The 10,711-nt window shown below is 34.6% G+C and overlaps 1 protein-coding gene across 3 annotated transcripts in view; it reads right to left on the bottom strand.

Moving 5' to 3' along the window:
- Positions 1–9,442, bottom strand: part of LOC135206737 (protein amalgam-like) — a 47,028-nt gene extending 37,586 nt beyond the window's left edge. For all 3 annotated transcript variants that reach the window (XM_064238209.1, XM_064238211.1, XM_064238210.1), the window contains exons 1-3: positions 9,354–9,442; positions 8,399–8,548; positions 7,230–7,373 (exon numbers count right to left, since the gene is read on the bottom strand). In XM_064238209.1, the coding sequence (XP_064094279.1) occupies positions 7,230–7,373; positions 8,399–8,548; positions 9,354–9,416 (357 nt within the window). In that variant the 5' untranslated portion in view covers positions 9,417–9,442. The remainder of the gene's footprint in view (positions 1–7,229; positions 7,374–8,398; positions 8,549–9,353) is intronic.
- Between the last annotated feature and the right edge of the window lie 1,269 nt (positions 9,443–10,711).

Below are 10,711 nucleotides of genomic sequence, written 5' to 3'. Positions count from 1 at the left end.
ACGAAGTACAGAAAACTCGATTGCACCGAAGAGACTTCGGCGCATTTTTTTCTTGTGTAATGTATTCAAAATAAACTGAATCAATAAACTGATTCTGGTTGCAATGACAGCCGCAGCGTGCATAAGGAAGTGATTGCATTGAAATGAAGTTTTAATGTTCTTTATGATAATTGTTATCTATGGTAACCAGCTATGTGTCATTCCTGTTTTTCCCCAATTTTCAGTAAACATTCTGGCATTCCTGTATGTGTTTTTTTTTTCCAATATGCTAACTCCTAACTACACAATACCTGTATGTAATAGAGATTTTCTTTAGGACAAATCATGTCGTCTATTCATTCATAAATAACATTTAATTTTCTCCAAACAATCAGCATGATTGTCATAGTAATGAACTCCGATGTATATGAAAGTAATCATCTTGCGTAGAGATGGGAAGGATTTCGACATTTCAAATCCTGCCCCGATGTTTGCAAGTGAAATGTGGAATGATTTTCACGTAGACTTTCATTCAACAATGCTGATAAGGCAAATAAATGTCTTAAACATAAGACACTAACAGCTATAGAATTATTATTATTATTATATTATTATTATTATTATTATTATTATTATTATTATTATTATTATTATTATTAGTTAAAGCTTTCCAGAGAATGTTGGTTTCAACCTCCCACTGCAGACCCCAGACTGCAGCAGTAACTAATATACAGAACCAACCAACGACATTTGTTTGGCATGCCACGACACTAACCACTATACCAGAAGACCAGCTATACTTTCATTACATTAGAAAGAAAAATTAAGAAAGGAAAAGAATTTACACGACTACAAAATTCGATCCAAACTCAAAAATATGAATATGTGCGCAAGCATTAGGCATTAGTTCATAACGTAAATGGATTTACATTAAAATTCAAACATTTAATTTACACTTGGCAAAGCATAAAGTTTCCTCTGGTGCATTAACTATTTGAGCGGTAATTTGTTTGTACAGTGGCTTTAGTTTACTATTAAATGACAGTGGAATAATGTAATGAGTGAACTAATGTGACTCAAAATGGCTTACATTATGAATATGATGAGATATGACATTTATTGAATAATTGAGGACAAGAAAAAAAATCGTAGGGTTACAATTCTCTCTCTCTCTCTCTCTCTCTCTCTCTCTCTCTCTCTCTCTCTCTCTCTCTCTCTCTCTCGTGCAATAAAACATAGAAAAACAATGGCTTAACACAATCGTTTCCGTTATCATTTAGATGCAAAAGAGTAGTCGATGCTATTGATAAAATAATGTAATTCACTACAGAGGGGATATACTTAATTAAACACATAAGCAAGAACGCAGGCACCAATATACATAAAGATACACATATGTGTATATATACGTGTGCGTATGTTTATGCATGTGCGTGAATACGTGTGCGCACGCGTGTTCGCTTATGTGTTTCATTTCCTCCCACCCCCCCTTCTTCTCTCTCTCTCTCTCTCTCTCTCTCTCTCTCTCTCTCTCTCTCAATATATATATATATATATATATATATATATATATATATATATATATATATATATATATATGTATATTTTTGTGTGTGTGTGTTTATTAGTACCATCGTCTTTCTGGTATTGCCTTAAATGAATCTAACCACAAGTTGATAAAACAGAATGTTTTACGAAATGGCTACCAGTATCTAAGGCATTGTCAGTCCTTAATTAGACTGGGAAAGGGGTGAGCAGAATGGTGTTGAGTATTTAGGAAATGAGGGGAAAGTCTAGGCACTAAAATAACAGTGTTTCCTTTCTTTTTCATTTCATTTGTAACGGGAGAAGGGAAACGTTTTCACACCTACTACTCTCTCTCCCGTTCTGCAAATTTTTTGCCAAATTTTTGTCCATCTGTTTTTTCTACGAATTCTCGCCTGCCTTTCTGCGGGACATTCAGGATATCAATTTCGACCAGCATGTAGGTATGTATCTATACATTTATATAGACATAATTCTTTATTGTTTGTTAATATTAAATTACAATTATACTCATATATCTATAGCTATATATATATGATATATATATATGATATATATATTATATATATATATATAGTATGTATATAATATATATTATATGTATATATAATTAATTATGTAATACACATTTTACACACATACTCATATATATATATATATATATATATATATATATATATATATATATATATACGTAAACATGCAAAACACGCTTACACACACACGCATGACATATACATACAATATATATATATATATATATATATATATATATATATATATATATATATATATTATATAACGTAAACATGCAAACACGCTAACACACACACGCATACATATACATAAATATATATATATATATATATATATATATATATATTATATATATATATACCTATATACGTTATATATATATATGTATATATATATATATATATATATATATATATATATATATATATATGTGTGTGTGTGTGTGTGTGTGTGTGTGTGTGTGAGAGTGTGTAATATATATATCCACTTTTGGGATACGTAGGGTACCTGTAATTTTAATTCACGATTTTCTTACACTACTCTGGACTGGCTTCCTCTTCAATCCGTGAATCCGAATGGAAAGTGTATGAAGAAACTTTTGATGTTTTCATATGACAGCCCCAAAAATACTGAAATGGATGCTAGAGCTTAAGAGGTTTGTTTCCCCTAATGTTAGCTGGAGTAGAAGAGATATATAGGAAAGTAAGGGCCTTATTATTCAAGGGGTGCAGGAGTGGATATTATAAATAGGAGAATGGTATAGTATATAGAAGTATATAAGAAAGGTAATTTATTAAAATGCTTGTGTAAACTGGCTCATTTAGGATCCAGTAGGTAAAGTATCAATGTGGCAGTGAGCATATAATTTGTTGGGTTCGATGGTTCGCGCCCGTGAGCCGACGAATTTCTTATCGACTAAAAAATTCCCCTTCGGTTAACATATCTGAAAATATATTAATTCCGAGGTAGAGCGAAATATATATGTATATATATACCTTAATATAGAGGATATTATATCTAAATATAATAGAATATAAGAATACCATAATAATAAATAGATATATATATATATATATATATTAATAATATATATATATATATATATTAAATATATATTAAAAGAAGAGAGCGAGAGATAGGATATCGACTACTAACAGATCAACAGTTGCATTACTAATCGGTGAGAAAAACGCTCGGTATAATATCAATTAATTAGGAAATTGAGAGAAAAAAATATTTCTACTAATTTGCATTTGCAGAAACCGAAGCTAGATGAAGCCACTAATGACCGGTAATATAACAGAGACGATCAAATGAATGGCCGAATAAAAGTGCATAAACAGAGGGGAGATACAATCGCGCAAACGAGTGAATTACAATCAAGGACTGAATCCGTATTCTAACATCAATCAAAGTTTAATTACAGGTTATCCCAAAGTCATTATTAATCTTTATGGTCTGTAAAGATACAAAACGCTCTTACGAATATTGAAAGCTTAATACTTGCACTTACACTATATATCTCAGGGTGTTTTTGCAACAGTGAATACCAATAATGTACAGTTTAAATAATGCTTTTGCTCAGTATATTGGTAAAGCCCTTATTTCTTAAGATTTCGAGTTGCACAGGGAGATCAACCATTACTAATACTGACAGCTGGCGAGCTTACCAGAAAATATATCATATATATGTATGTATGTATATATATATATATATATATATATATATATATATAGTATATATATATATATATGATGATATATATATATATATATATATATACATACTACATATATATATAATATATATATATATATATATATATATATATATATATATATATTTATATATATATATTCAATTACAAATGCACAGCGATAGCTTGTGCAGCAATTATGCTCATTAATGTTCATATAAGCCACCTATTTACTTATTCACGAAATAATTGTGGCCCAGGACGTTGATCCAACAAGTATTTGATGTATTAATCATTAATTTTGCATTTAAAGTTAAGCTGAACGTTATTTCAACCACTGACAGACTATACATATAAGTATTTTTCGGCAAGTAAACAGGCAAAATAAAAGTAGCCTTCGTATAACACTTTTCACTTCACACCTTTCCGTGTATTTCGTAAAATAGGCATGTGAGTATACACACACACACACACACACCACACACACACACACGCATATTGTTTGTTTGTTTGTATGGTGTTTATACGTTGCATGGAACCAGTGGTTATTCAGCAACGGGACCAACGGCTTTACGTGACTTCCGACCATGCCGAGAGTGAACTTCTAGCACCATAAATACACATCTCTCACTCTTCAATGGAATTCCCGAGAATCGAACTCGCGACCATCGAGGTGGCACGCCAATACCATACCGACTACGCCACCGTTGGCGCTCACACGCATATAATATATATATATATATATATATATATATATATATATATATATATATATATACTATACATACATACATACATACATACATATCATATATATATATATATATATATATATATATATATATATATATATATATATATATAGACTCTAAGGTAACAAGTGTTATGAATATTTATTTTATAAGCATTTATATTTTTTGGTAAAGGACGGCACAATTGTCTCATCCATACTGACACCAAATTCATCCTGATGAGTTTATTATGTGTGTGTACGCTTCCGCCCTCATACAAAATACTATCCTTTTTTATTTGACGCTTCTGAGTCGTCCCCTAAAAGCGGGGGACATTTTCTGTCATTTCCCAATTTCTAAACAGGAGCGTTCTCGCCCGTAACGACATGATTAATAGACTGTAATTATTGTTTCGCAAAATCGCCATCAGTAATTATGAAATGACTGAACTTCCCGCCCCTGACATTAATTTTGAAAGGAAAGATATTCATTACCCCCAACTTTTTAAGCTGGATTTTTTGTGACACAATTCTCGCTACCAGCCGCTCCTAACCCCCCCAACCCCCCCTAACCCCCCCTTCCCACAAACCCCACGACACTCGACCCCCTCCCAGCCCTGCCATATAGAAAAAAATAAATAAATAAAAAACCGCGAAAAATTATATGTTCATTGTCAAACCCAGACGAGTGAGCCAAAGTGACTAGATCAAATTACGTCACGTCTCATTCTTATTAAATTCGCGATGCTTTTGCTGCTGTTGCGTTCGTTGTTTTCGTGTTTGTTATCGCCTGTGTTATCTCTCCTGGTAATCGTATACTTAGCTGTTATCCTTTCCTCCATTTTAAGTAATCTGTTATAGTTGTCTCGCTCGTTTGTTATCGCCTGTGTTAGCTCCTGGTAACTCTACTTCGCTGTTATTATTTTCCCGAGTGTTTGTTATCGCCTGCGTTATCTCCTGGTAACTCTCTACTTCGCTGTTATTATTTTCTCGAGTGTTTGTTATCGCCTGTGTTATCTCCTGGTAACTGTCTACCTAGCTGTTATCCTTTTCTCGAATGTTTGTTATCGCATGTGTTATCTCCTGGTAACTGTCTAGCTATGTGTTATCCTTTTCTCGAGTGTTTCTTATCGCCTGTGTTATCTCCTTGTAACTGTCTAGCTATGTGTTATCCTTTTCTCGAGTGTTTGTTATCGCCTGTGTTATCTCCTTGTAACTGTCTAGCTATGTGTTATTCTTTTCTCGAGTGTTTGTTATCGCCTGTGTTATCTCCTGGTAACTGTCTACTTCGCTGTTATTATTTTCTCGAGTGTTTGTTATCACATGTGTTATCTCCTTGTAACTGTCTAGCTATGTGTTATCCTTTTCTCGAGTGTTTGTTATCGCCTGTGTTATCTCCTTGTAACTGTCTAGCTATGTGTTATCCTTTTCTCGAGTGTTTGTTATCGCCTGTGTTATCTCCTTGTAACTGTCTAGCTGCGTTATCCTTTTCTCGAGTGTTTGTTATTGCATGTGTTATCTCCTTGTAACTGTCTAGCTATGTGTTATCCTTTTCTCGAGTGTTTGTTATCGCCTGTGTTATCTCCTTGTAACTGTCTAGCTGCGTTATCCTTTTCTCGAGGGTTTGTTATTGCATGTGTTATCTCCTTGTAACTGTCTAGCTATGTGTTATCCTTTTCTCGAGTGTTTGCTATCGCCTGTGTTATCTCCTTGTAACTGTCTAGCTATGTGTTATCCTTTTCTCGAGTGTTTGTTATCGCCTGTGTTATCTCCTGGTAACTGTCTACCTATCTGTTATTCTTTTCTCGAGTGTTTGTTATCACATGTGTTATCTCCTTGTAACTGTCTAGCTATGTGTTGTCCTTTTCTCGAGTGTTTGTTATCGCATGTGTTATCTTCTTGCAATTGTCTACCTAGCTGTTATTATTTTCTCGAGTGTTTGTTATTGCATGTTTTATCTCCTTGTAACTGTATAGCTATCTGTTATCCTCTTCTCGTGTGTTTGTTATCTCTTTGAAACTGTCTACCTATCTGTTATCCTTTTCTCGAGTTTTTTATCGCCTGTGTTATCTCCTGGTAACTGTCTACCTATCTATTATCCTTTTCTCGAGTGTTTGTTATTCCCTTTGTTATCTCTTTGTAACTGTCTAGCTACCTGTTATCCTTTTCTCGAGTGTTTGTTGTCACATGTGTTATCTCCTTGTAAATGTCTAGCTGTTTGTTATCGTTTTCTCGAGTGTTTGTTATCGCATATGTTATCTCCTTGTCACTGACTAGCTATCTGTTATCCTTTTCTCGAGTGTTTGTTATCGCATATGTTATCTCCTTGTCACTGACTAGCTATCTGTTATCCTTTTCTCGAGTGTTTGTTATCGCATATGTTATCTCCTTCTCCCTGACTAGCTATCTGTCATCCTTTTCTCGAGTGTTTGTTATCGCATATGTTATCTCCTTGTCACTGACTAGCTATCTGTCATCCTTTTCTCGAGTGTTTGTTATCGCATATGTTATCTCCTTGTCACTGACTAGCTATCTGTTATCCTTTTCTCGAGTGTTTGTTATCGCATATGTTATCTCCTTGTCACTGTCTAGCTATCAGTCATCCTTTTCTCGAGCGTTTGTTATCGCCTGTGTTATCTCCTTGTTACTCTCTACTTCGCTGTCATCCTTATCTCGAATTTTGTTTTCTGAACTTTGCCTTTTATTGATGAATCCTTCGGTCTTCGAGGAGACTTGCTTACCTTTTCGGACTGAGCTCCTGAAGGCAGGTGTCCCTGACGGCGAGTCCAGGTAATCTGCGCTGGAGGGTTACCTTCGGCCTCGCATTCCAAAGTCACGCTGTCACCCTGGACCACCTTCTGCACGGATGGACTCTTCGGGTATACCTGTCGAAGGAAGAACGTGATGAAGACTGATGGAAGATTTCGAACCTTACGAAAGACAACTTAACCTCTAAATTATGTTCATCTTATTCTGTTTTTTTAGAATGGTTTTAGTCAGATGTTTATTATTTCATAAACCTTTTTATTATGGAAATGAATGGTTTTAGTTAGCTGTTTAATATTCTTTATATAATAACTTTTTTTTATGAAAAAGACTTTTTGTGAGAGTGTCAGATGCTAACGGGGAAGATGACCTCTGCAATGACCCGTCCTGTCCCACGTCATTCCAAAGGTCAGAAAACCGTCCCTATTGCTGAAGGGCCTTTAATATTTGGTGTGTGGTCTTTCAATCAAAGGGGAAGGGGACATTTACGGAGGGGGTGGGGGAGCCTATATAAAAAAAAGGTACCTGGAACATTCCTTCATATTCTTTTCATTCGTTTTAAAGATGGAAAGGACGTTTCCAAAAACGGAGTTTCCAGAAAGCTCCATTGCTTATCATTCTTCTTACAAATACCCCATGAATACTCTACTTTTTAAGGGCAATTTTTACTATGCATTAACCATGATAAACATTGTTCATTTATTAACTTATTTTTTCTTTTAAATGAAAACCATACTCTTTTGAAACTTGAATTACCATACTCTTTTGAAGCCTGAGTTACAAGTCACTACGGGCTTGTTCGTTATGAATAAAGTTCATCGTCTGAATAATAATAAAAATAATAATCGTACTGACTATTTAAAGGTTCCATTAAACGCAAGCAAAAAGTAAACACGGCAACGACCCAGCAGGACCCAGCCTTGAAGGTTTGGTGTCAAACTATAGTTATTTTCCAAATGGACCAAGAACGCTTCTCCCTGGCGGGGCTGTTTGGGTCCTCCTACGTGTGGTTTTAAATCTCCGCATAATCTGCCCAAATTTTATAACACCCAACAGAAGAGATTAAAACCATTTCTCCCATTACAGATATGAAATATCTTTTCCGTTGCGCAGAATTCAAAATCAATTACATAGGTTCACTTACAGAAGCCGGGTAAAGGACATCTAGAGTGTGGACGAGCTCTGTCACAGGATCCGTCTCAATGCGGCAAGCATACTTCCCCGCGTTCCTTTGGGTGACTCCTTTGAGGGTGAAACTGTTGCCTTCTTTGGTGAACTTCGACGCCGGTTTTAGCTGGAAGAGAAAATGCAAGGTACATCAGTTGCTATTCGGTCAGGGATCACGTGCGTACTCTACACAGGGCAAAAGACCATCTTGCACAGCAACTAAAATAAATAAGGGAGACGGACCAAGTGACTGAATTATTTATTGACAGAAATGAACGTAGCTCATTTTAGATCTTCAGTTTTTATTTACCGTATAGGTTAAAAACTTTGAAAATATCCAAAAAAAAAAAAAGGGAACAAAATTATGTCCTGATGTGAATAATAGGTTAGCCACAAGGAAAATCACGGCATCGAGAAACTAGGGAAACGATGCCGAATTTTGGAACATACGAAATGAGAAGAAATTAAAACCAGCTCTATTATATAAAATTTATGTAAGACAGTGGAACAATAACTAATAACTCATTCATTCACTTTATTGATTAAACAAAATAAATATCTATCCTGGAAAATTAAAGAAACATAATTGGGCAATACTGCTTAATGACACCTGATTGGGAGGGTTCAACCTACCGAACACACACACACACACACACACACACACACACACACACACACACACACAAAAGCATTTGAGTGACACTGACGTCCAAGAAGGTTCTAACTAAAATGACACCTGTCACCTACCGAATACACACAACCACCCAAGAAAGAAAGAAAGAAAAAAAAAAAAGCATTTGAGTGACACTATTGAGTGACACTGAATTCCAAAAAGGTCCCAACTAGAATGGCACCTGCCTTAATTATCCATCAGTAACTTCAGGGGAAAAAATTGTTGCATGAAAGTAAATGTTATTATCTAATCTACTTACAACAATGTCGCCGACAAACAGCATCCGGTGGCCGCCGTCATTCAATATGTGCCTGAACATCATCACCTGGTTACCTGTGCAAGCAAAGATATTTCATTATTGATACCAATAAACCCTTTCGGTTTCCATAGCTGTTATATCATCTAATGGCAAATAATAACGGTTCCATATTGCGGCTGCCAGTTAGTTTAATTTTCAAGAAAATACAAATTATTGTTCATGCTCCGATTCGCGTACTGTCCGTCCGTCTTTAATAATTTTGTAAATATGTATTCATGTACAACATAAACAAGTCTATAAGCCTATATTATATGCAGTTACGTATTTATATTTACGGTAATACTTTGCGAAACTAGAATCAAAATGAGATAAAACACTGCAATCGTAATTCATAAATATATAAAGAATTCAATTTCTCTCATTTGAAAAAAAATGATGTGTTAAGAAATTATGAACCACTAAAATAAAATTAACATATTTTGATCTCCCTGATACTAGAATAATGATGAAATTGATATATTTTTGAAAAATTACCTTACAAATTAGTTGAACTAATTTGTTTAAAACCTAAACGCATTTCCCAAGATCATGTTCTCCAGGGATTTTAAGGTATATAAAAGATTTTCTTTAAAAACGTTTTACAGACAATTAGACCCTAATTCTAAATAAGTTGCCTAATAATATGGCTGTTAATGGTCCCATTAAGATGCATTTATGGCTTTTATTACTCTTATGTCTCACAGTGTATAATTATCAAGAGGGGTGAAAAGAACAACAAAATAAACTGCATCTAATGACCGGCAACAAACGCGCAGGACGTTAACAAAATATTGCATATTATTATTTAAATATATATTATTAGGTATATATTAATATATTATAATACATAAGTGTATATATATATATATAGGTGGTACTGGCGTAAAAGTGGTTTTCTGTAACAACAGAATTCCCATCTAATAAAAAGGAAAGCCCATAAAAAACACCCAAAAATGGATAGAGGAGCAAAAAGGTACTATATTTGCAAAGACCTGCTGGTCCTCTCGTCGTTCAGGTTAATCATGAATGAGGAAAAGTTTTAGCAGAAAAAGGTGGCGTATTTTGTATTACCAAAAAGAGATTCGTCCCACAAGTAAGCCCAATTTGTTTTTAAAGGTCAACCCCCCGCCCGCTTGGCTTAATTTCCTTCCTTAATCTTCTTAAGCGTTGGTTTGAATGAACACTGCCGTTCGACGATGTTCCGATGTCCAATTCCCTTTTGAGATGTTCATTAACCTGCTTTCCTCTTTTATTAAGGCCGATTTCACATGCAATTTCTGACTCTTTTGTTACCGGGCAAGGTTGCGTGCTAAAATTAA

The sequence above is a fragment of the Macrobrachium nipponense genome, chromosome 31 (assembly GCF_015104395.2).
Source record: "Macrobrachium nipponense isolate FS-2020 chromosome 31, ASM1510439v2, whole genome shotgun sequence".
Taxonomy (NCBI): domain Eukaryota; kingdom Metazoa; phylum Arthropoda; class Malacostraca; order Decapoda; family Palaemonidae; genus Macrobrachium; species Macrobrachium nipponense.
The sequence above is the reverse complement of the archived record's forward strand: the minus strand, read 5'-3'. Positions and strand labels throughout refer to the sequence as shown.